At 37.9% G+C, this 27,453-nt stretch overlaps 1 protein-coding gene across 5 annotated transcripts; it reads right to left on the reverse strand.

Annotated features, from left to right (window-relative positions):
• On the reverse strand, nt 1–25,979 carry LOC134804198 (choline transporter-like 2). 5 transcript variants are annotated; one of them, XM_063777150.1, is made up of 14 exons: nt 16,977–17,101; nt 12,525–12,625; nt 8,592–8,714; nt 7,813–7,976; nt 7,214–7,406; nt 6,818–7,032; nt 4,479–4,644; nt 3,925–4,153; nt 3,387–3,558; nt 2,958–3,087; nt 2,375–2,528; nt 1,428–1,719; nt 843–1,068; nt 1–496 (listed from the first exon to the last, which is right to left on the reverse strand). In XM_063777150.1, the coding sequence occupies exons 2-14, from the start codon at nt 12,568–12,570 to the stop codon at nt 399–401; spliced, it is 2,208 nt and encodes a 735-aa protein (XP_063633220.1). In that variant the 5' UTR covers nt 12,571–12,625; nt 16,977–17,101; the 3' UTR covers nt 1–398. The 5 variants fall into 5 exon arrangements, with proteins under 5 accessions (XP_063633220.1, XP_063633221.1, XP_063633223.1 ...); XM_063777151.1 differs by lacking the exons at nt 12,525–12,625; nt 16,977–17,101 and adding an exon at nt 25,780–25,979; XM_063777153.1 differs by lacking the exons at nt 6,818–7,032; nt 16,977–17,101 and adding an exon at nt 6,263–6,378 and having other exon boundaries at nt 4,479–4,632; nt 12,525–12,812.
• Between the last annotated feature and the right edge of the window lie 1,474 nt (nt 25,980–27,453).

Genomic DNA, 27,453 nt, shown 5'->3' on the forward strand with positions numbered 1-27,453 from the left:
TTATCTAAAAGTATATCAATAGAAATCTATAATCAATCATATCACAATTAGTAACGTAAATACTAACATTATAAAAGTAGACAATCTCTGGCACTCAATTGCACATCATTATTATGCTATAATAATTATTATTATTTTGAGACATTCGATTTATTTCATAATAATCTACAGCAATTACGTATGTAACTGCGACCTGTTTATTTATTTGGCTTGTAGCATTAATTAATTAAGGTACTTTAAAAGAGGCGTAAAAAATGTAAAAATTTACAAATATCTTCATAATTAATAATTTGGACATGATAGTCGTAGAAAAACGTTACATTTAAATTGCATTAGGTAACGAGTACATGAATCATATACCATGTGAACAAATTACTCCAAATTTACAATGACTCGAATTAATCTTTCTTATTCTTTTTACCGAGTATCCTCATAAGTTCTTTCGACATTAAATACTTCTTCTCAGAAGAGCCGTCGTTGCGTTCACAGTCTTCCACTGAAACAAACAATACATTCGAAATTAAACCACAAATCATAGCGATGCGTAACTACACTTTGAATAAATATAGCTCGGAACAAAAATAGACATGTAGCAGTTGTAATACCGAGTCAGGGCCCTTCGAAGCAAATTTAACCGTTATTCTGTGATTGAGAAGGATCCTTATATAATTTTTCAGCATATTTTTCGACACGTTTTTTCTTCTCTATGCGGTACGGCCAAAATTTGATATGACTATTTTAGGCCACCATAGTCACCATACACATACGAAAGGTTAAGTCGCTTCCACGAAAGCGTTGATGTGAAAGGAGAAGAAACAACCGGCCATTAACTAGTGACTTACAAAAGCAGAGGAACAACGTATCCACCGCCATGGCGTACACGTTGAAGAATATGGTACTGATGAGATAGGTGGCCACGCCCAGCAGGATGGCGGGCACGTAGTTGGAGTGCAGCCGCTGGCCCTGCGTCACCTCGTACACGAGCCCCCACTCCATCAGGTAGTATACGGCGAAGCCCACGCCGATGGATAGTAGCAGCTTGGACAGGAAGAAGATGAAGTCCGTCACCTAAAACAAAAGTGAGCTCAATTAAAAACTTTTTAAAGTAGGTAATTTTGTCTTCTCTGAAATTTGTTATTGTAATATACAAGGAGCTTTCGACTATGCGTGGAGGCCAGTTTCTGAAACAAAGATATGTTGATCTGTTCGGGTAATTTCCAAAATCAATGTTGACTGGGCTTGTGCGTCGTACACGAAAACATGCTAACTGTGGTCCTTACGCATCATCCAATCGATTCCTTGCAGCCGCATGGTATCGTTCATAATTGAGTCCACGGTGCAGAGGCACGAAATTAACCCAGCATGACCAGGCTGACAGTCCAAAAATAAGTGCAGGATGTGGGAAATATTAACCAAACTTAACTAACCTTATCTAAAACGACCACTCGTATGATGTTCCTCATGAGCAGAGAGAAGGCATCGCGCGCGCTAGCGCAGAAGTTCTTCCCGTGCACGGCGCACATTATGTACGCGTTCTTGTTGATGAACTTGAGGAAGCTCTCCAAGCACCAGAAGCAGCACTTGCAGCAGCAGAGGATGCAGCGCGTCAAGGGGTTGTCGAACTTCTTCAGCTTGTGGTCGATGTATTCCAGCATTATTCGGATCACGCGGACGATGGCGATGATCAGAGCGCCAAATGCGACGGTCCCTAAGTGGAAGCTGAAAATATCAAAAAAGTTCAAGTTGTTATCTTGACAAAAATCACTGGAGATAATGTTGTAATTGTGCTGTGGCGTACCGACGCAACGTATTTAATCAGTTTGAAGTTTGTCTTACTAAGGCGCTAAGGCGTTAGGCATGTTTATTTGATTTAACAGTTAAATAATACCTTGCAAACCAAAAATAGGCGGCGTTTAGCACAATAATATGCTCATTCAGCTGGCTTTATCTTCGAAGCTTTAAAATCACCCAACCCAAATTTATTATTAGCATCGATGTTAATTAGTTAATAACCATGCAAAGAAATGCTGAGTTAAAAACAAAAATAAATAAATATTATAGGACATTTTTTACACAAATTTACTAAGCCCCACGGTAAGCTCAAGAAGGCTTGTGTTGTGGGTACTCAGACAACGATAAATATAATATACAAATACTTAAATACATAGAAAACATCCATGACTTAGGAACAAACATCTGCGCTCATCACACAAATAAATGTCCTTACCGGGATTCGAACCCAGGACCATCGGCTTCACAGGCAGGGTCACTACCCACTTGGCCAGACCGAAAAAAAAAACAAATACATTTATGAATGGAATAAATGTAAAATTAAATTATTTGACCAAAACATTATGTAGGTAAATCAACATACCAAACTGTTCTATAGATGGCAGCAGTAAGGGTCCAGAAAGGCACGTTCCTCTTGTCAAAGGTCCAGTACCACTTGGAGAAGGCGCCAGCGAGGATCATGTCCGCGCAGCCGCTGATGAAGAACATCGCCCAGCAGCAGCCCAGTAGGTTCACAACTGTACAAACCAATCATTATACCAGGGACCGGTCCTTCAAGGGCTCTCAAAGGGGGTTTCCGTAAGGCTTTGCTAAACAGTCATAGCGTAGCACCCTAAAAACCTGCAAATTTTTCCAAACGCTTATGCAGATAAGTATTTTACTTTTACTCTTGCCCTAAGATACAATATTCTGATAATTTTTAAGAGTTTTAATTAAACGCAGTTTTAGTGGTACCTAGTTTAGTTTTTTGGGGCTATTGATTGATCGACTAAGCCATTCATAGGGTTATTCTGGGAAGGGGTTGACATTTCTCTTCATTTTTTTTACCATGCAACAACTATCTATGAGAAGTGTATCAACGATCAACGCTCGGTTTAATTTAAAGGTTACAATTTCATAAAATACTAGCGACGGTCAGTGTCCCGACCCGGATTATATAAACTTACAGTGCATGTAGTTGACCTCGTGAGGACTGACCAAGCCGGAGAAGTGGCAGATGGCGTCCTCGCACGCCCTCGTGGTCCCGGCTTGTTTACACTTCTCCAGGAACACCGACGGGTTGCAGGTGTCTTGGTCCTGCAAATAAGATACTTATAGTACTTACCTACGATATTATTTAAAATTTTTACTCTTCGCGTTTTAGAACGTAACGTCCTAACGACTAACGTCTGTACTCAACTTAAATACTTCAATATACAGCGAGCTGAAAAGTGCATGGACACATTATGAATGAAATCCATTCATAAAGTATTTTACGGCATTTTACGTAATGTTCCCGGTTTTGCGTTCTTGACTTCATATATAACGTGATCGGTAATCGTATTTTAGCAGCTCCTACCGTAGAATATGCTATATTTGGCTAGAATAGGCTATACCTTATAAGTAATCCCGCAGTCGCAGGTTTCGTTCAGGCCGACCACCTTAAACTCTGGCTCGCCGATGGACAGCAGATACACTAGCACTGTGGCGAAGTACGCCAACACGCCGCATTGGATTATCCAAGGGAATATCGGGAAGAACACCGTCGATTTTATGTCGATCACGGCTCTATGGAGTTAAGAAAAAGCTGTTACAACTTGTTTAATTTGTCAGGTTCCTGTATTTCATATCATAACAAAGATATTTTATAGTTTCATACATATAACATTTCAATAATAGATACGAAGGTTAGATACAGGCGTTTGTTAAAGGACTTCTCAAATGTAATTGGTCAAAGCTAATGTATAAATTTGGTTATGTAGGTACCAAAATAATTGACGAAATATTACGTCATCCCTTCATTACCTACAGTACCAATTGAATAATAAAATAAATTTATAATTCGCGAGACGCTTGTACTTGATTGATGGTGCGGGACGTCAGATGCGAAACGTTTTTTCTGGTTTTCTATCAAATAACCAATAAAGGACTTACTTGCTTCCCTCACGGATAAGTGCAATGGCGATGGTGATTCTGCTTCTCAGGAAGATAACTATGAGGAGCACGATGGTCAGGATGATGGCAAGGATAATGAGCAGCGCCAGCCAGGTCTGGTGCTTGGAGAACATCGTTTGGAAGAAGCCCTGCAGGCTGTAGCTCGTGGTGTAGAGCCCCGCAGATTTGCCCCGATAGAACACGTACTGATCGTAACAGAGGTAGCATGCTAGAAGAAACGTAATTTTTCATTTTAATTTTTCATTGGAGAAGATCCTAGACTTTAAATCTAGAGTCTAATGGCGTTATTCAATTAACGCGCTACAAGCTTCGTTGGTCCCGTATACGAGTATGACAGGAGATGTCGATCCGATTAAGAAGCCCTGAGGAATTCTAAGAGTTAAGTTACTCATTAACTTGCAAATCAAATTTCCTTTCTGACGTGGAACCGGGTGGATTCACACCAATTTGGGATTAGGCACTTAAAGAGATCCGAATAAAAAGGAAAGTAATACTTGTGCTATTTAGACAGGCCACTGACTACGGATTCTTACAGAATGCCAGCAATGCGAGCAGCCCGACGATGGAGACCCATACGACGGGTGTCACCACCCAACGTAGTATGAGGATGTAGAGGAAACATAGCACCACGACGGCCACCAGCGCGCCCAACATGTACCAGCGCGACTGCACCAAGTCTTGCGCTATCTGGGAAGACAACTGCAAGCAAACAACACGTCACCACTCCGCCTCGAGATGCAACTGGGATCGCATACAACTTTACTGATAAACATGCAAAGTTAAAGAAGAATTAGTATGATTAAAATACATCGCCAATGACAACGCCATTTTATTGACCACTGGATTTGATCCGGGATACTTTGCATGTGCAATGAACTTTACACTTCTCTGTATTATTATAGGGCAGTTGTATGTGGTCTAAGGCTAACGAACAAGTGAATAAAACACTTAAGTAATCGATTTATTTAATTGTGCATTGAGACTTGCATCTTTATAAGCCAATTGCCTACGCCTTTATAAACGTATTAGCTAAACATACCTACATATATCTAAGCTAATCTATATACCTACCCTTTCAGTTATTTAACAGATATACCCATCGAACATAAACTGAAGTGAACTAAATGTAGATTCAATGTTGTTTATTTAAATTCGCTATCATAACCAACTAGGTATCTAAATGGAATTCTACACTATCTAGGTATATGTGTATTGCGTGTGTACCGCTAAATATTATATTATTGTAAGCAATTTTATAGTTACCAAAAATTACGTATTTCGAGGATCTCTTCGGAAACATTGCAATTGTTTGGCAAGTAACCGTCTGTTTCTGTATACATATAATTCAGAGTGGTAAATTACGGTAGGTATTCTAGTTGCTTTAGATATTAGGGTATCATTGTGCATGCTTGAATTAATAAACAGTTATGTTATAGACCTGGGGACTATATCCAACAGAGGACATATTTTCCTAAATCACTGATCTCGATTTAATAATATTAGTGGAGTGCGGTTATCGAATTATCCCTGTTCATTACGTTTAGCTATCTCTATCGCGCTCAGGTGCATGGTCTACTTGTAACATCCAAACTACCGATTTTTCATTTAAACAATTCATACTAATATTATAAATGTAAAAGTAACTCTGTCTGCCAGTCTAGTGTCTGTTACCTCTTCATGCTTTGCCGTTGAACCGGTTTAGATAAAAATTGGTATGGAGATATGTAGTTTCAGTCCCGGGGCCTTCTCCGGGCATAGAATATGGAATAGTTGCTATCCCGGAAATCACCCGTTGAGACAGTGAAAATGGGGGGGGGGGGGGGGGGGGGGGATATTACTATGGCTATATGGAAATACTATTAACTCCACGCAGACGAAGTTGCGGGCAGAAACTAGTTCTTAATGTATAAGTTGATAGTATGACCTAAGTCCATGTCCATAAGTAAATCTTTAACTCAACTGTATACATATATGATGGCCGGTCGTCATATAGGTATATGTCTATAATTACCACAACGAGCATAATGCAATAATAATTATTAATAATCTACAAAAAATAATCATCTCTCTCTCGGCTTTGCACAATCTCTTTCCCAGTTTTCATATGTTTGTGTTACAGGTTTAATAAGTAATAGGCGAGAATTAATCTAAAACTAATAAACAAAGGATCAGAATCAAAAGATATTAGTAATGATTAATATCAAATTAAAATAGCGTTAACATTTAACAAACTAATATTTAAGTATAATTGATTAGTGACCGCGGATCCACATTTTCCAAGTAGGTAAATACTGATAGGTGTGCGCTTTCTACTTACTTGTTTATATCGTAACAAGTTGCTGAGGTTATTGACGATATCATCTTCGGTGTAATTGACGAATGCTTCTATTTTCTCTATGGCTTCCGTGACGTTGATGAAGCATCTGCCAAGCACTGCGACCATATGCCACCACCGTGGTGTTAGTGGAGTAGGTAAGTATAATATAGGTACATGTACAAGAATAGCATAGGTACGTTAAGGTAGGGGGCGGCAAACTGTCGTGGCTCGCCAGCCTCACGCTGCCCATTTGAGGTAGGTACAATTGGTAAAAAATATATAAATATTAAGATATACCAAATGAACATTGTTCTTTTTATTCCTCTTTTTTCAGATGTTTGCCGACCCCAGTGTTAGGGAATGTGCACATGGTATAACCGCGCTCGCGGAAACGAGCTCATTCGAGACAATACATTTGTGAATGGTTCAGGGATTAATTCATAGTGCGGTCAGGCAACATGTTAGATAGTTAGGTTATAAGTTCATGCGGAGTTACTGTACACGAGCAGGACACGTGCTACACGGACGTGCGGCCACCTGGGCCGGGCTACCTACAATGTGGGCGTCTCGCTCGTTTCCGCTGGTGAAGAACGTCACCCATTTGGCAGCCAGCCACCCCACGTACGAGTCCAGGACCGTTGCTTTCTCACGCAACTGTTTCTGGACCTCTTTAGGGTTTCTCACACATTTCATATCCGTGCTCTGAGAGGTCCCACTCGCCTGATCCTTGCACTCCATTTCAGTCAGGTAACCGATGCATCGAGACAGCACTGGAGCGTATTATACATACATATCTAAATGGGTCCGGTTAGAGAAAACAGGCAGATATTTGTATAGGCAAAAATGCAATTTAAGGAACTATCATCACTCGAGTTAGTGGCAAATAAGTCAAATAACACCGGGTGTCACGCGAAACAAAAAACTTATTGGTTTAAATAGAATAAAAGTTACCTGACTGGCTTTTCAACACATAGCTGGCACATTTGGTGTCCTTCATATACTGCGTGGCCTCAGCGTGAGTCATGGTGGCAGTGTTTATCCCGTCGACACAAATCATTTTCGATCTCCAATTGTTGAAGGTTGCTGCCGTGTAACTGCCGGTATTGAACACTATCGTTTCTTTCGGACATTCGTTAACACATACCTGAAATATAGGTTTGAATGTATAGGTAGGTCGATCGCTACTTGCAATCACATACCTATAGTAGTAGAATAGAATAGAAAAACGTTTATTGCAATAACCATCCATATATACAGCACAACCAAAAAAATTCCAAAGAAAGAAGATCTTATACACTAAACATTTAAATCTACTCGTAGTTTATGCTAACATGCAATAATTACAGTATTGATGCTGCTATAGAGGCTGCAAATGGACACCACTCAGCATATGCTATAACATATAATATTGCTACAGCGCTGGTCTTCGGTGGAGCCCAGGGCAGGAAGATAGTTCAGAACAGTAAAGGCAGTAACAAAATGTGATTTAGCAAGTAGGTTAGACCGTCACTGGGAAACAATTACAAAAAGTACGTGGTTCTGTTTCTTACTTGTGGAGTTTTACAACCAGAGATAGCGGTTGTGGGCGAGAGGCACTCGCTGATATCGAAGAAAACTAGGTACTTCTTGTCTTGAAGCGTCGAGTCCAGCCCGCACCGTCTTCCCTTCATATCCATGGGCGCCAAAAGCTGTTCTACATTTCCGTGTTTTATACCTAGAAAATATAAGGAATTTAGAAAAAAATTGGCATTTTTCATTGAGAACCAGCGGAGCATGTAGGTACCTAGTCTCATGGACAACTGCGCATTCTCTAAAAATATAGCCGTCCCTAAAAATTTTGATGCTGACTGATGCCGACAGCCCTAAGGAAATGGTTAGTCCAGGTGGAACCATTAACGGTTTATTAGTTACAGCAGCTAGGCATTTTTCTCTCGACGTTTAAACCCCCGAGAAACTTTATTGCACCTACTCGTTTATTAAAGTCTTAGCGTCAGCGAAGCCGGCGGTGGCGAGCGGCCAATGTCCCACTCGGGCAAGAATTCATTTCAATTACTTTTGTAATAAAAAACTACAGCTATTCATTAGCGGAAATTGAGCAAAAATGTAAGTCTCTTTAGGTGTAAGTAATTTTGTTATAAGTTCTCATACAGTGATTAAACATGTAACCCTCTCTTTTTGTTACAATAAACCTTTCAGAGTTTCAGTACCTAACATAGAGATTTTATAGTTAGGTAAGTAGACTTGTAGAATTCAATAGAAAAATTTACCTTGACCATTTTTACGTACCTATTGTAAGCTGTTAAAAATGTGTAGTGTCGGTGATACATACCATAGTAACCCACGTAGCCCCACGCACCCAGGAACAGTATGAAGACGATCAGCCACACGACGTCGGTGCAGGAGCGGGTGCGGACGGGCCCGCTGAACTCAGGGTCATGCCGCAGCGGGTCCCCTGCAAACCACACGTTTTTTTTACATATTATTTATCGTGAGTCTGTAGGTACTATTGGCAAAATGTTCTCATTTCCTAATTCAGAAAAAATAGTACCTTAAGAGAAAAGAGTAAGTACTAATTAAGTCCGCTTCTCCATAGAAACGTAGTTCCCATTTTCCTCTCTGGATATTAATATTAACATTATATAAAATATTTTTACGCATTTTTATGTAGGTATATTATATTAACCACAGGCATAAACTGTTCGTTTTTTTATGTGTATTATTTATTACTAGCAAAAAGCAGAGCTTTGTAAGGGCTCGCGGAGGTTTTCTACCTTAACGTACCGAACCGGTTGCTGTCCGGTACGCCTGTCTGTTACAGCTTTTAGTTTGTCCTTTAAAAACGTGTCCAGACGACAAAATCAAATTGCCAATATCATCCACACGTAATATACAATTTCATAAGTGCTTATTACATCCTACACGGCCGCCCAGTACTTTTTGTAAGGAACCCAACTGGCTTTCCTACATAATGTTGGGTCAGCGAGCCAATGTTCTTGAATTTATTTTTGCGTCCACTCCACACAATTGATCGAAAAACTATCCCATCTGGATACCTACTGGCGGTAATCACGCTGCTCCACACATAAACTAACACACACAGTTCCACTAGGTACAGCCAGGGTCCAGCATCAGCTCTATCTTGGGTACTGCTCTTCCAAGTTCCCATTAAGACGTGTCAGATGACCAAAACAGCGTGTGCCTATGTTGTACCAAACCTGAGTTCCACTAGGTACAGCCAGGGTTTAGCATCAGCTCTATCTTGGGTACTAATCTCCTAAGTGCTCATCAAGACGAGTCGGACGGCCAAAACAGCGTGTGCCTATGTTGCAACAAACCTGAGTTCCACTAGGTACTGCCAGGGTTCAGCATGAGTTCTATCTTGGGTACTGTTCTCCCAAGTGCTCATCATGACGAGTCGGATGTCCAAAATAGCGTGTGTCTATGTTGCATCAAACCTGATCGAGTTCCACTAGGTACAGCCAGGGTTCAGCATCAGCTCTATCTTGGGTACTACTTTCCTAAGTTCTCATCAAGACGAGTTGCATGACCAAAACAGCGTGTGTCTATGTTGTATAAAACCCGAGCTCCATTAGGCACTCTCAGGGTTCAGCATCAGCTATCTTGGGTACTGAAAGTACTGATCTACCCAGTGATCATCATGACGAGTCGGATATCCAAAACAGCGTGTGTCTATGTATGTTGCATCAAACCCGAGCTCCACTAGGTACTGCCAGGGTTCGGCATCGGCTCTTTCTTGGGTACTACTCTCCTAAGTGCTCATCAAGATGAGTCGGATGACCAAACCATAATGTGCCTTTGTTACACCAAACCTGAGTTCCACTAGGTACTGCCAGGATACTGGGTCATTTTGCTGAACTGCACGCCGACGTTTCGATTGGCTTGGCGTGCAGTTCCCATACAAGTTGCAGTCGGGTTGTAGTCCGTCTGTATCGGCCCTAAGTTACTGAAGTTTGTATTAATTATGCTTATCTTTATTTATAATTTTAGCAGTTCCAAGCAATAGTAACACTAAAGGCGCCATTCATTAATTACGTAAGACAATTTTTGCCAGCTTTTGACCCCCTCCCTCCCCTATGTAAGAAATAATAAGAATAGGCTGACCCCGTCCCCCTCCCACCAATATAATTTATTTTCAAAAAAATATTTTTATGAATGTTTATTTGTACCTGTACAAAGGTACTTGAGCTCGTTTAAGCTAACTCTGCCGTGTTTGATAGCATAGAGTGTGGAAGTATTATTTTAAACGTCATAACTTCATAGAAATTAAAAAAAATATCGCATCTTTGTGATCTTACTTAAGAACTATGAAAACCCCCTCCCACCCCCTTGTAAGAAAAAATAAGATATGTTCGACCCCCCTCCACCCCAAATTCGTCTTACGTAATAAATTAATGGCGCCAAAACTATCTCGAACTGAAAATACCCGATTTAAGTTTGCTAACACAACATGACTTATCATCACATCGTCAGCGTCACAAAACATACGAGTAAATTGACCTCCGCAGTAAATATACAGCAAGATTGATTGTTCTAGTAGGTATTCACAAAAACTTAATTGCTAAAATGGGAATCAAACCAAGTGAAGCGAGGTGGGTTGAATCCAAAATTGTACCCACTCTGGTATTCATCGTTGTTAATGGCGTAAGCGCCATCGACATTATTGAACTTGAAAACACCACATAGGTATCGTATTGTCTGAATACCCACAACACAAGCCTTCTTAAGTAGTCAATTTGTATAAGAATGTCCAATATTTATTTATTTATTACTAACGCCATCTGTTAGAGAGATAAATAATTAACATTAGCACGAATGTTAATTCATCATTTTGCCAACAGATGGCGCTAGTAGTAATACAAAGTGTTATTACTTTATTTTATTTTTTTAGGTTTATAAAATGATATTTTTATGTTTGATAACACATCTAGACATGAATTTAAATTACTATGTTAAATTTCAAACCTAACAGTGCGGTAGTTTTTCCGTAAAGTGTACCACAAGAATGCATAGTTCGTCGATTAGTGATAGGGCTCGCTTCGCTCGCCCTAACAAGAATGCATAGTTCGTCGATTAGTGATAGGGCTCGCTTCGCTCGCCCTAATAAGAGCTTGAGCTTTTCAAATTGTGTATGGAATGTGTTTTTCGCTCCTAATTCTTATAATAATCCAAAAATCTATGTCAGTCGATTCCATTCAGTAAAGCAACGACACGACACGTAAAATACAGTCGCAAAATATGCAGCATATATTTGACATAATATTCCGTACTTAGTACGTTTTTTAGATGAACACTCGCCATGCTTGCTTATGACTATTTCGCTTCGCATTGAATTAAAAATATCTGAAAAACCGCACCTCGACTGATTTTAACAATAATGCGTGAGTGACCCGTTTAAAATAATTTTAATATCCCCGACTTATTGATATTTAGAAATGCTAAATAGTATATATGCTCGTATTGTATATTTATATTTGTGTAAATGCTATTTCCTTGTGCATGCATTTTTTAGCAATTTGGCAGAATTTTATCATATTTGCAAATATGATAAAATTCGATGGTAAAAATATTCACTCAGTCGAATAACTAATTTAAGTATATCCTTGATTTGATATGCTGCTTTCACGGTAATCAGCCCTAGCTGTAATCGTTGAACATAGAACGGATATTGTTCCGGTCCGATCTGTGGCCCTTGAGATGCGACTCTCTAATCGCGAGCCGATCCTAAGTACAACCTGCAGTTTTCTTCCGGTGCCTAATGTGCCTATACAGCATTATTGTTTTGTTTAAAAAGTGATTAGTATATGTATTAGAAAACCTAGCTCGTTCGAAATTCCAGTCTACGCTCTACCGTCTGAATAGAAAAAGGGACAGAGTTTATTCTCGGTTACCTACATATTTTTGATTAAGTCCACTGCTTTGCGGATTGGAGAAAATTTTCTCTGTAGAAAAAACAATCTTGAATATTTTTCCTTCTTTAACCCTAAACCACACACATAAAGCAATACAACAAAGTTAATAATATAGAATTTAATTTGACCAAAACACTTAAAGAAGTGAAATTAATCATAACATACTCGTACAAAAGATTCTCATATTCTTCGTGATCTTTTGCTAAAGGCTAAAGATAGATAGGTACTTTAAATGCATTGCATCTCTTTCTTTCGTGCCCGTGCGTGGGCTTGGTTCAGCAGTCAGCACCGACCTACTGATTAATTTAACCTTAATACATGTTTTAACTTACTGGACTCTTTCGAGGGAACAGCACAACAGTCTCCACAGCAGCCCATTGTTCAATTTATATCACTAACATCACTTCATTTTTTGAGACTTGCATGAATTGTTCTGTATTCTGATGAATTCGATGTGTTCGGTGTTATGAGTAATCGCATACTAATACTACTAGTGCGTTATTTCTCATGCCTTATCGGTGCTGATAACGCCGGTTTGGTTGTCTGGATAATTTTGATACAGATGATTTTGTCAATTTACCTACGGGCATAGCTTACGAGAGTTCATTGGCTAGTCAAATAGCGAAACGTGACAACAGTGTGATTAAAGCTGGAGTTATTTGTATTTTCGATTGTGGTCAAAAAAGTAAGAGTAATGATTTGATAACCTACTAGTATAATCTAAGATTGTAACTAAGTAGGTACGAGAAGGCTAGATTATGTTGATATTCGTGATAAATAGGTGTGCATATAATTATTTTCCTTCATATTTTCACGGAAACGTACGAACGTGTCCTTGCTATTTCAGTCAGTCTCGGTACAAAAAGTACTGAGGTTGACTGAAGTAGCATGACAAATACGAACGTTTCCGAGAAAATACGAAGGAAAACAATTATGCACTAACTACATCTGTAGGTAATGTATTTCGTCAGGCTTTAAGTCAAAGAATCCTTCGAACAATCGATTTATATTGCTGAAATTTCTTTGCCCCGTATCCCCAATTGATCATGTCACATATAGAGAGGTGTCTGCATCTGGATGGAGGACTCAGGACTGCAGAGTCATACCAGCGCGCAAGCGCAGGTTCATGCGCGACAATAATATTCATCACAAAGGAAGCGGCAAATTATACATACATACAATATTACTTAAGGGCCACTTGCGCGTTCCAAGCTTAGCCAACTAATTCGAAGTTAACCGTTTATACAGTACAACAGTTTAACCCTGTATAAACGGTTAACTCCGAGTTATTTGACCCTTCTTTATATTCCACCAGAGGTTAGAGAAAATACCTAAAAAAAATATGAATCGTACTGGTACTAAGTAGAGGCTTCATACTTCTAATAGATTTTAATCTCTCTAAAAAGGCTAAACGCTAACTTGTACGAGTAGAGGTACGTATATTAATTTATCCCTTATCCACTGAGCCTAATGTGTTGACAGTGTTTATTAATTTTAACTGCAGTAAACACGACACGTCACTAATGATTACTTGGTAGAGATTGTACGGTTACGGAGTGCGGCCGCTACTGAGTTTGTTATCAATGTGACCATGACCTGCATGGTCCCTTGTATTTTTTAAACAAAACGTAAATTTTGGTTATCTTGTATGTAATTCCCCACTCGCAATTTCGGGGGCAAAACTTACCAGTGCTGGTCATTAATTAAATATCATTCATATATTGTAATTCCGTTATAATATTTAAAAATTTCATAATGGTAATTGCTGTCTTACGTCATAATCATAATTTTATCAGCATAGACTTATTACTTAGTAAGTTCTTGTCCTCAGGGGTATGTTAGTTCATTTATTGCAATTATTTTTGTTAGTTATTCTGCGTGCTAGTTAGGTACCTAGTTTATAAAGCAGGGGCAACGACCAGGTTTTAACAAACGTTCTTACTCTCAACCGTTAATTACGCGATTGCTCGTGTTAATTGTTTCAAGTGGGTCTTCACCAAAGGGCGGAATTGCTCATGGCAAAAATCAAACGTCAACAGAGTTAGAACGTTGAATTTTACCGACTTTTTCAGCTATCGATAAGTTCAGTCACCTTTTATATTTCCGAGTTTAGCATTTATGATGTTAACTTTAGAACTCTACGTTTGATTTTGACTTTTTCATGCAATTGTCAATTACCTAATGAGATTGATGTCAGATTGTAGGTTTAGCCATTAATATCTTTTTGCGTGAAATTGCACAAACGTGAAAACAAAGCCTACAGCAGATACGAAGACCACTCAGGTTTGGTTAAACACCCAAATAAATCATGTATGTCCTTCCTTAAAAACTGCCAAAAATGTACATAATATTGTTAAGCGGTGCATGGGCACAGACGAAGGCAATGACCGGGTTAATTAGGCAACCACTCATGCAGTTTCTGTAACCTGTCATTTTCCTTGACTGGTCGCTTTTATACCAATCGACTTCGTACAGTGAAGTACGTTACTGCAGATTTTATTAAAATATTGTATTGATCTAAAATCAACAACATTAATACAATATTATTTACAAAATAAGGAAAGGCCACCAGACGAGGAAGCCTCGTTCTATTTTTCTCAAGTAAGTTCTGGACGAGTAAGTATAATATACACTGATTTAAACTTTCACGATTATTAAACATTATCAAACTGCACAACGGGACTTAATCGCGTATTTAAGTTTTACCTGTCAGTGTGTGTAGGTGCCAGTGTGTGTAGGTGTGTAGGTTGGTCGAGTAGACGGAACCCTAACTCATACTGTTTAGGGATCATCCATTAATTACGTCACACGAATTTCTAGGTTTTTTTACCCCTCCCCCCCCCTCCTTGTCACACTTGGTCACATTTTGCAAACCCCTTCCCCCCTGGTGTGACGTCACATTTTAGGCAATTTTGTTTTCAACGAATTCGACAATATTAACTCGGCATTATTTTTTTATTAAAAAAATATTTTTGATATATGTATTAATATTAGTAATTTTATAACACAACGAAAGTTACATCCAAAATCTCATTATTTAACTGTACAGCGAATAAAAAAATATAAATTAATTTTCGGTTACTGATGTAGTTAAAGTGACATCACAATGTTTGTGACTCCCCCCTCCCCCATGTCACAACATGTCACATTTTCTTGACCCCCTCCCTCCCCCTAAACGTGTGACGTAATTAATGGATGACCCCTTATAGGAAACCTTAAGACGAGGGTTTTAAGATCTCATCCACATGGAATCCAGTCATTAGTACAGGAAACAAATATCGACAGTCGATAAATCGAATATCGTTAGTGTTGTGTGTCGACAGAGTGACATCCCTAGTGCGCAAAACGTTCAATCTGATAAACAAGACCAAGTGCGGGTAGTTCGAAAAACTCGCGCGGCTAGAAGATGTTGATGTCAACTTGAGCCAGTCTTCTCCGAGACCACGGGGACAACGCCGTCCTCGAAACGTCGGAGGTAAATCTTAAAACTTAAATACGCGATTAAGTCCCGTTGTGCAGTTTGATAAGTATAATATAGTTCTGAAAGAAAGAGCTTTGACAAAAAATTACAATTGTACTTGTAGTGATAAGTAGTATTTTAAACAATAGCGTGGTTTAGCCGAAGTTTAGCTCTATTAGATTCAATAGTAATTTTGGAAACCCAGCAAGAGCACACTTACGTTAGCAATTGTTATCAATCAATGATAGGTAGTAATTTTAGTGACAACGCATGCTACTAAAATAGTATTGTAATTTGTATCCCATCTTTTTAACCCTATAATTATATCTACGGTAAACATCTTGTCACCTACTAACTTATGTAGTATAATTATTTTCTATGTGTATGTGATGTGTGTGTCAATTATATTAAAGGTCGTCTAGGACTTACAGTTACAAACCACATGTATTTTTCGGAAAGGTATTTTAGTAATGTTACATTTTTGTCTCCTCTGCTTAGAAATGGACCAGTAGTCTTTGAGTACCTACGCTGTATAATAATAAACTATTAGATAGCCTCCTATTAGTTACTTACACGAATGTACTTGTACATAATAAATGTCGTAATATTTGTAATCATCAGTTGGTAACATCACATTAACATATGATTTAAATCGCGGTTTTAAACACGGATCGTCATCATAAGTTACGTCATTGAACAAATAGATACAAATATACTTTTAGTAGGTAGATGCCTGTGGTAACAAACTGCTAACATGTTTTTACGTCAAAAGAGGCATACGACGAGGTCACGCATAGTCAATGTAAACAATGATTTTTATCTTAACGTTACCTAGGTAAATAGGCAGGTAGTTCTCAGAAACCATTAACGATTTTTTTGTCAACAAAAACTTCTCGTAAAGTGCCCTATACATATACAGGGACTTTCGAAGCTGACTGTAGGCACTGTACATTAACTAGGTACATGTGTAATTTGTATACCTAACAAATATGATACATAGTAGTTTAGAAACAGCAAAACTGATCGCCTAACTACCTACCTAGTTTTAATAATATCCCCGACATTAAATAATGTGGGTAACGTATCGTGCGTTACTTATATTTAGAAATGGGACATTTCAGGCGCACACATTTGTAATTTAGGATCCCTTGTAGAAGAAAACCGGATAGACAAATAACATGTAACGAACTTAAATACCTATGTGAACAGTTACTAGCAGCGTGGAGATGAAGACAACAATCAATAAATATTGCCATAGTTATAAATAATACTAACTACTTATTATGTACTTAATTGAAAATGTATTGAAAAATAACAAATTAACCAGACTATTATGAATTGCTTAACTTCGCGGCCACATCGAATTCACTACTTTTTCCGATTCACTGAATCACTGTTTATGTTTTTTTATTGCTATGGGACATGTGTACCCAATAAAGTCACGTCGAAGACTGATTCGCTTGTGTAAGAGGTACGTGAGCGGGCAGAATAAAGAACATTTCACATGAGTCACCTCGGCTTAGGGATTGCAAATATTCGAAACTTTCAGGTATTCGAATATTCGACTTTTTATGACGAGATATTCGAATATTCCAATAAGTATTCGAATATTTTTAAAAAATAAGAAAAGGAATGAAAAATCGGTTTATTATCGTTTTATTCAAAATCTTTTTTCACATATTGCTAAAATTAATGATATTTTGCAGAAATCCACTTAATTGACTAGATTTTATCATCCTATTCTGAGATGCCCACGTTTATAAAAGGAAGTAAAACGCAAAAATTAGACGTTTTCAATATTTCTAGATAAAACTTTTTATTATAAATGCGTCGTTACGTGACTTAATATAACTTTAACCATCTAAACACGTATGTAAGAGAGAAAACATTTTAGTAGGTAATCACTAATCATTTTCTGATTTAAATTAACTTCTAGTCGTTAAGAGGCCTGTAAAATGCCCTTTAATTCCATTGTATTTTGAATCTTTATTGACCTTATTTGTCTTGGCAAGTTTAGTTTTGATTCCTAATGGTCGGCTATTATATAAGTTATATAATTGGTATTGGAATATTTAAGGGAAAAAGTTGGCTGACTACTGGGTGGATTATTCGTTAGCTAAAGGTGCATGGTTAGATTACCAAGTTCGGTAGGTTTGGTATGATCAAATTTGCGAATTGCGATAAAGGGCAAGGTTTAGACATCGAATATTCGCTTAAGGTACGCTTGTACTCAATAAACAGAATGACCTTTTATCTTAAAACTTACGTAACGTTGCTTGTACCTAGAAAAAGCATTAGCCGCACCGTAATAAAACATACTTTTTGATTTCGTTTTCTTTGTAATTGAGTTAGGTTTAACTGTATTCACGAAGCCTATCGAGAGGAATACAGTAAAAACATTATTTCCTTCCCATTTGGGTACCTACCGTTCCTCATTCACTGTAAATACCCGGCAAAACACACAGAAACTGTAACTATAGCGGATGAAAATAGATTTTTTCTAGTAATATTAAATATTCGAATATTCGAAACCTGAGCGGCCGAATATTCGAATATCAAAACAGGTCGAATATTCGAATTGCAAGCCCTACCTCGGCTAGAGACTGCGGATTAATAGATTAGGTATATTAAAACTACTTGACATTAATTGAGTCTCGAGGATAACCATTATAACTCTAAACGGGTTGTATTTTTTGCTAAGATCAGGATGCTTGCATGTATGTAGTTAGTAGTAGCAAGTATTACAACGAACATTTGCACGTCACACACGCATCCGGTGCGCATAGGTCTTAAAAATGAGGCATTTGTTCTAGTGTAAGTGTAAGTGCATTCAATACCCATTTCTTAGATTATAAAGACTTTATGCTATAAATATATGTATATTATCAATATTATCATTCTAGCTTTGTATTTAGCGATCGCTACATATAAGTAGAGCCTCGAGGCTCTACTTATATGTAGGTAATTGATTGTCTTTTGTTTAACAGTAAAAAACGTACCAATTGAATAAAACAGTTGTGCATTGTGGTCTCCGGCTAATGTGTACTAATAGTATGATCAATGTGTGAATGGCTGACGGTATCTTTATTTACGTCCCGCGGTGCGATCACCGTCCGGCGGCATTCAGGACTGTTCCAGCATGCCATGCACAATCAAGATAACCAATATAAGTATTACTCCAGCTACGCGCAGTAGTTACACTTTTTGAGGTCAAAGTTAGACTAGCTCATCTGAATAAGTAAGCTAAGCTTTGGGAATACAAGGCCAGTTAGAAACAACATTGGTGCATCAATCATTGAAATCTAACTCTTAGTGTCTCGCATTAAGGTCCTCGCCCAATATCGCGCGTTTTACAATTTACGGTGAATAGTCGCGGTTTTATGGAACCACGCTACCGTGGGCACACGCCCAATAAATGTGCCTACTGCGTATGTGCATGAGTGCGTAACTGCGTACCTACTATATTTACGCGTGTCATATTTATCTCTATCACCGAAGATTATAAATAAAACTTGAATGGCAACCTATGCGTCAAATATTTTTACATGATGTTGCATGTAAAAGATGGATCCCTATTTTTTGTAAAAAAATTCACATAGAAGGATGTTTCCTTTTCACAATTTTCTAAAGGAAACGAAATTAAACTTCCTTTTATATAACTATTAAAAAACCGGGAGCTTTTCCAACTTTTTCGAACATTCCATCCATTGCACATCCATGTGGGATAGTCATGCGTCCTTGCGATAAGAAAGTTTAACTTTTTTTTTTAAATAAAAACAATAGTAGGTACCACTTTAGAAACCTTGGAAATGATTCTTTAAATGAAAAACATAAAATAGTAGGTAAATACCATTAGAATATTGCATGCAATATTTAGGTTAAGAGTTAGAGTGAAGGATGAGTCGGGCGTCGGGATCGGAAACAAGTGTCACGTAGGCGCACGCAGGCAGGACTCGCAAGTCGCATGTCGCCATATCTGTTGCAGGCGTTAATATCCAAGGAATGTAATCATTGTTACCGTTTGATCAGATCTGATTTGATTAAAGCGAAGTACCTACGTACATACTCTTTTATTCACGATTGATATGAATTGGGGAGAGACGACCTTAACACCCGCGCTCTAACCTACAGTTAGATAAGTATTATTTGTGTTTATGCATTTAAATTTAATAATTTAATCCACATTGACATAGATTCAAAAATGGTTCCTCTTGCTACGTACGTAATACGTAGTGACATACACACATTATAAGGATCTGAAAATAGGATACAAAACTAAATAAACTTAACAAAATCATGTTGTTTATTAGTATGCCAAACTAACTGCACCGCAAAACTGAGCTATTCAGATTTGAGCTTTTCCTATGGAGTCAAAATAATGGAGTCCTTTAACCTGCCTCGTAAAATTCTTGCAAATAATTTTAAATAAGTAACACTATTTTGCTCTCATTCACAGAAGTAATTCAGATAGACGTATAGACGTCACTTTCCACAATAAGCTATAATAAACCATATAGATCTTTGATCAAGTATAGTGATTAGGTAAAATACAAAGCACTTCAAATCAATGTCATTTATGAATCATGTTAAATGTGATCTAGTTAACCTATCTAGGGGGAAACACAACACGTGAAGTGTTAATTATATCGTCATCCTATCGCTAAGTATCGCTTATCGCGCCGAGTGCACTCTGCCTATTCACAAAACATCATACGATCAGGTACTATGAAATGAGCTTTCTTGTTTCATTATGTTGTAGACTAGCCCCCTTATTCATAAAACTTTACGGGCATGATTTAGTTAAATTATGTTTTATCCCTTTCTTACAAATACATAAGTCAAAATGACAGATAAAGACAAACGATTATTAGGTAATTGAGGCTTGTAGCGCGTTTATGAATAAGGGGGTAGGTGCAGTCAGCCATGAAAGTGGTCTACCACTTTCTTGGCCGACCGTACCTACAATATAATTCCGTAATCTAGATATTCTAGATGATCAGACCGGGTGTCATCAATCAGTTTTTGTGAGTGAGCTGGCCGTTATAGCTAGCATCAGTGCGCTTGTAAAAACAGGTGTCTTTGGAAATTTTCGTGATTAGTCAGCCAAAGCGGGCCTTGAAAGAATGAAAACTAAAAATGCAACATGTTAAAAGAATGCAACATGAGAAGCGAGATCTTAAAAATGAAAGAAGGATACCAAATACAGTGGTCCACTTTATTTTGATAGCAAATGTTCTAACAGCTCATTACAGCAACACATAATTTTGACCATGATTATCCAAACATTTGTGTTGCATCTCTTTCTATTATATCATAAGAGATAGTGAATATAGTGATACTTCCATATGCTTGGTATGACATTCAAGTGCTCGCGACAAACGTGAGAGCGCATTTGACAAGTGAGTCATACGCTTGTTGAAAAACCCTGCTGCATTGTCCTTGTCATATTGGTCTTCCATTATTACTACTCTTGTTTGTTCACTTTTCTTATCGCACATTTAGCAATCGCTTTTCCTCTTTTACGCGCTATTATGTAGGTACTCATTTCATTTCGTACGCTGTTTCTAATAATTATTGATGATGATGACGAGTATATAGGACAATCCATTTCCTAAAGTCGTAGGTTTTCGTGTTCTTCTTCTTCCGTAATCTTTTCTCAGTCCGTTTTGGGTCAGCCCTCTTGAATTCATCATTATTTGAACCTACTGAAAAAATCGCCATCACTAAAAAATCCGACTTAACTGTAAAGATAAAATTTAACATATATGTATTATATGTAATAGGATAACCTGTAACCTTATGCCATTGTTAATCGAGGTCTAATATATTATCATATCAGTTGGTAAAGTTTTTTTTATACACAATATCAAAGTTACATTAATCGGACTGCACCACTAGGGAGTGCTCCCGGTACCGGTTTTCTATACAAACACTGTACCGGAACCGGGAATTCCCGGTTCTCGCCATACAAACTTAGTACTGGGAGCATTCCCTATGCACCACTAAATTCAGAAATGGAAGTTACAAGATGTAGTCTAACTATAATTTTAGTACGATTCTAATCATGCTCAATGTACCTAGTCCGCCGTAAAGATAAATATTATATAAATTTTGCAATTTTTGCTCAGTTACCGAGAGAAAAAAACCCAAGATGTGCCCATGTCAAAGTACCACAAGTATAAGTTTATATGATACCTACCTCATATTTACGTACATGTCATTATTGACGTGCATTATGCATTGTGCGAGTGTTCTCATGTTACCCCTAACAACATTATCTTGGCTACCTATGAACTAAGCGGACTGGCAGCGATCTATATAGCTACGTACCTATTTATGTACAGACTTAGTTCCGTACACTTAGGGTTACCAGATGACAGGAATTTTCCTGACATGTCAGGAATTTTGGCCTTTTGTCAGGAATGGGGACGGAACACGAAAATGTCAGGAGTTTTTTTTGAATTGATAGACTTTTTTATAAATCTTTACTCAAGCATACATACATAGATGTTTTAGAAATCGAAATCATGTCTAATATTCGCATTTGCATAAGAAGTATCATCTGCCTCTGTGATTAAAAATAATACTTTTAGGGCAGCGTAACGCGTTGACGCGGCTATCAGCTCAATCGGGTGGCCATCGCTAACGGCTAGACCCCCCCCCCCCCCTCGTCAAAACTATGAATATATATTCTAATTTTGTATCTGGTAACCCTACGTACACTGCCTTGTGTAGGTACAATTAGGCCGTTATCACACTGCATAGCCATCATTTCTATACTTACTCCTACCACTACACCAATTGTTGCATTTATAATTCCCAAATCCGGTTAGGTAAGTGGATATAAGGGAATATGCTATGCTAGTACATTGGTTATGAATAATTAGAGCTATTGAATATTATCACTCATGATATCCTTATTATTTTTTATATGTTGTATCACACTGACCACTGGGAATTTCAAACGCATCAGAAGTGTTGCGGTTTGTACATAAATTTATACGTAAAATATATTTATATTATGTGCAGGAAAATACTATTTTCCTTTTTTAAGTTCATAGGTACCTACAGTTAGGCCAGTTAGTACCAAAAGTGGCAGCTCAGACTGCGCGTCAAAACGTATCTAACATTCTCTAACAGCTTAAAAACAAAAAAAGGATACTATGACTTCAAATGTAGAACAATTAGACGCGCTGTAGAGATACATATGTAGCTTTCCATCAGAGAAGTGTCCTTATTATGCTCGATGGTCTTAAGTGAAAGGCCAATGCCTTTTTTCTTAGGTTTTCCCAAAGCATCACCTACAAACCACGAACTTTGCCATGCTTGGAATAAATGTAACAATGACATAAAGGAAATAGTCAGTTGCACATTTATAAGCCGGTTATAATGAATCTCGATAAGGTTAACGACTGTTTAATAAAACTTGGACCCTCGATCTTCTTCAATCGATTTCAAAGTGTAAGTATGTTCTACCTATTTATTTTGGGGTACCTATATGATTTTGTGGGTACTAAAGTAGAGTCCAAATAAGCTTTATATGTAGTACCTATACTTCTTAGGTATATCAGGCGATTGGTTAAAGAAGTTTCGCGGTGATTAGTTTAAGCCAGGGGTCGGCAAACTTTTGAGATAATGAGCCAACAGCAGTACCTAGACATCACCAGTTTTAGGAAACTCCAAGAGCCGCAAATAGCAATGTGAGATACGAGATTTTTTCAAAGCAGTGACGAAATACTGATAAGAATGTTAAATTTTAACATGCATTTAATGCTATCGCGTTCAGTTCGTTGTTAAAGGTCAAATTAAATCTTTTTGTTATCTGCTAGAGGAAGGGACAATACTTACATGTATACCTACCTACCTAATGTGTTGTAGAGAGAGACCATTAGTCGAGGGTGGAAGCCCTAAACGACGGCGTTGCATGAACAAAAGATTTCCTTTGGCAGGATTGGTCCTTAAGACCCCAAGGATGGATTTAAGAAGTGGAGCCACCGAGATTTTTGATGTAATTTTTTAGGGGGGGGGGGGGGCTCTCAACTTTATCTTGATATTTATATCATTTTAGTTACTAGGCCAAGTTTGGTATCGTTTTCGTATAAATCGGGGATGCCGAATTCATTTATGATATCATTCCGGCACCATTCCGAAGTAAAAACACATAAAATATGAAAAAAATACTACTTTTTTTTTATTCCTCTTCACGCTTAAACTGCTGAACCATTTTAGTTGGAATTTGGTATAGAGATGGTTTGAGCCCCAAGGAAGAACATAGGATACTTTTAATGTCAAAAATAATCCCTAAAGGGTGTAAAAAGGGAGGTGGAAATTTGTATGAGGATTCAATAACCGCTGAACCGATTTAGATAAAATTTGCTATAGAGATAGTTTGAGTCCCGGGGAAGAACATAGGATAGTTTTTATTCCCAAAAAAATCCCTTAAAAATGAAAGGTAAGGTGTAGGATTGTATGGGAAATCAATAAATGCTGAACCGATTTGGATGAAATCTATGTCTACATCTTTGATTTAGTTGAAAATGATACTAAACTTGACTTAGAACCTAAACTTAAAGAATTATTAACCTCAGACGTCGCAAACGCTTAAAAACCCCCCCACCCCCCACCTGCATCAAAAATCTGGGTGGCTCCACTTCTTAAATCCATCCTTGGGTCCTAAGGACCAATCCTGCCAAAGCAAATCTCTTGTTCATGCAACGCCGTGGTTGACCTTTTTATGCTCTGAGCACACTCAACTACATCCCATGCATTACATACATACTCGTACTGAATATAAATGTTCTTCCCGCGGTAAAAGTACTTATTTGTAAACCTTTTTTAGGGTTCCGTACCCAAAGGGTAAAACGGGACCCTATTACTAAGACTCCGCTGTCCGTCCGTCCGTCTGTCACCAGGCTGTATCTCACGAACCGTGATAGCTAGACAGTTGAAATTTTCACAGATGATGTATTTCTGTTGCCGCTATAACAACAAATACTAAAAACAGAATACAATAAAGATTTAAGTGGGGCTCCCATACAACAAACGTGATTTTTGACCGAAGTAAAGCAACGTCGGGCGGGGTCAGTACTTGGATGGGTGACCGGTTTTTTTTTTTTTGCCGTTTTTTGCATTATGGTACGGAACCCTTCGTGCGCGAGTCCGACTCGCACTTGCACGGTTTTTTTTGCCGTTTTGTGCATTATGGTACGGAACCCTTCGTGCGCGAGTCCGACTCGCACTTGCCCGGTTTTTTTAAAGTTTCCCCCCTGATACCTGTTATTGTAGTTCAAATCTAGTATTTATTAAGTAGTATATGGGCCAAACGAACTGTAATTTTATAATAAAAACACAGCTTTAAGTAGGTAGGTCCCTCTATATGTTTCTTAATCTCTTTCATAAAACCTACCTACTAACTAGAGCCAAATTATGAGAAAAGTCAGAATAGAGAGCGCACATTTCATATTATACTTACCTAATATTCGCATTAGCAATAACATTAGAAGTGACGTGAAAGTGCAAGTTTGATTATGCGGTTAGGTATGGTCATACATTAGGTAACATATCGCTGGCCCAATATTACAGGGTTCTATGTTACATTTTCAAGATAGTTGGAATGCGACCTAATGTCACTATGACAATGTTTCCTGTAATATTGGGCCAGCGATATTATATCCCATTAGTCTAAACTTACTTGCACAGAACAGATTAATTAAGTAAAACATGACCACACTGATGTAGGTTCTTTTGGGAAGGATCACGAAGTGTTATTAATTATTCTATGTCAATTCTTTTGTTGTCTTGTCTTGTCGTGCACTAGTTTTTTAAATCTTTTCAGCTAACGTAATCGCATTTCGTTGTGGGTCTGGATTATATCCTGGTTCCTGCCCACACTTATGTCTGGAGGTCATTCAAATTCTAAGTTTAAGTTTGAGCTTGTACACATAATATTTATGAAGTAAAATTGGAGGGTAGATTACTAGAGATCAAAAGTAAAAGCGCGCGCGCAAAACTTACACAGGGTACCTACCTAAGTCTGAAACACAGACTTCCCCAAATGCATCATGATATTCATGATCCTTATGTATTAGAATAAATTATGTAGTTAAATAAATGTAACGTTGACTTACCATAGTCCGTTCCCATTGTGCTTTAATTAGAGGTCGTCACTTAACCACGAACGCTGAACCACTATTTTTTTCAACTTTCTTGCATTGTTGAGAAATAGTTTGTCAAATGTCACTTCCTCGCAAGTTCCTTCCCACTTCTTGTGAGTAAAATTACAGTTAAATGTTTTCAATTCAACCTATTTGTTTATAGCTACGAAAGTGAAAGTTTAAAGTTGTATTTGCAATTTTGCAGTTCGAGGCAAGTGGAGACGGCGGTGACGCGTTTCACCGCGCAGAGCTACCGCGCCAGACTGAATTAACAAGCGCAGTGCTCGTGCTCCTCTCCCTGTCGCCGCCGTGTGGTTTGCATTGCGATCTCATTCTGATTCATACTATACTAGTCCACTCTCTTTGACAATGGTGCTAAAGAGTATAACTTCTGCAAATCTGCAAATGAAAATGGCTTAATACTTTTGAGGAAGATTAAAAATAAATTAGCGCACCTAAATAAGGTTAACGGTTAATATACCGTACACTAGCAAGTTAACGATTGAAAATAATCAAATCTCATCAGAAACGAAGCACGTAAACAATGGAAGTCTATGTAGGTATTTAGGCGGTTAGTTTATCTGCCGGCCTAGCCAAGGTTACAATCGCTATCGCTTCGACGACGAAAAGCATTATGTCTCTCTATCACTCTTCCATATTAGTGTGACAGTGACCGTTGCGTTTCGATCGCTACGGAGCGTCAGCGATTGACATCTTGGCTACGCGGCCGGTACCTAATGAAGGTACCTATTACCTTTCTATGGCAGCATCTGTCCAACGACTTTTATCATAAATTGTTACCTAATTAATAACTTGATCAACAAGACTTATATGTATTTTACTTTGTTGATCAACACCATATATCGCTAATTTAAAATTAATTAGCATGATTATAATCTAAAAATGTGTTAGACCTAGCTACTATGTTTACATATACTTATTTTTTCATTGTCCTAGGATACCTAACTTTGACTATCAGTGTAACTAATTTCAATTTCGCACTCCGGAGATAAGGAAGGAAAGTAAACAGTAGGCTAATTGTAATAGTAACCTTTAAACTAAGGGAATAGTACATTACTACAGGTGCCGGGACGAAAGGGGTTGCCGGCCGAAGACATATAGACGGCCGAGCGAAGCGAGGCCGGATAGGTCTGAGCGCGGGCAACCCCATTTCCCGCCGAGGTATGTATAGTGCTTTTCTCAAACATGCAATGAAATAAATAAAATAAAAAATCCACGAAACCCAAATTTTATTTATAGAAAAAAGTAAAGTACACCCAAAATATAACCAACACGTACCTATATCATTATCACGCGTATGTTTTACACGAGTCGTGTATTTTTACTAAGTACCCGTATATTTTCATGTATCTTTGATTTTTTCGCCTTGTATCCGTCTGACTGTCGTTTTCGTCACATATGTTTACATAGTATTTCATGTTGATATCATGTTTCACATACATCGTTGCTTTATGCACGGAGTAAATAAGTATAATTTCCACAGTGTTGACGAATTTGTAGTTACATTCATTTAAAATATGCCACAAAACTGTTTCTAATAAACTGTAAGCCATTTTTCTTAGTTTCTCAAATAATAAAATTGCCATAAGCAACCATATACATACTTCGTCTTTGACTTGGCGGCAG

Source organism: Cydia splendana, chromosome Z (genome assembly GCF_910591565.1).
Source record: "Cydia splendana chromosome Z, ilCydSple1.2, whole genome shotgun sequence".
NCBI classification, from domain to species: Eukaryota; Metazoa; Arthropoda; class Insecta; order Lepidoptera; family Tortricidae; genus Cydia; species Cydia splendana.

Bases quoted from the DNA above. Each gene is read 5' to 3' on its own strand.
- LOC134804198 (XM_063777150.1), bottom strand. From the start codon at position 12,570: ATGGGCTGCTGTGGAGACTGTTGTGCTGTTCCCTCGAAAGAGTCCA. The intron at 8,715-12,524 runs GTAAGTTAAAAC...TGTGGTTTGCAG, and splicing joins TGTTCCCTCGAAAGAGTCCA to GGGACCCGCTGCGGCATGAC. The intron at 1,069-1,427 runs GTTAGTTAAGTT...CTTTTGTTTTAG, and splicing joins GAGTGGTCGTTTTAGATAAG to GTGACGGACTTCATCTTCTT.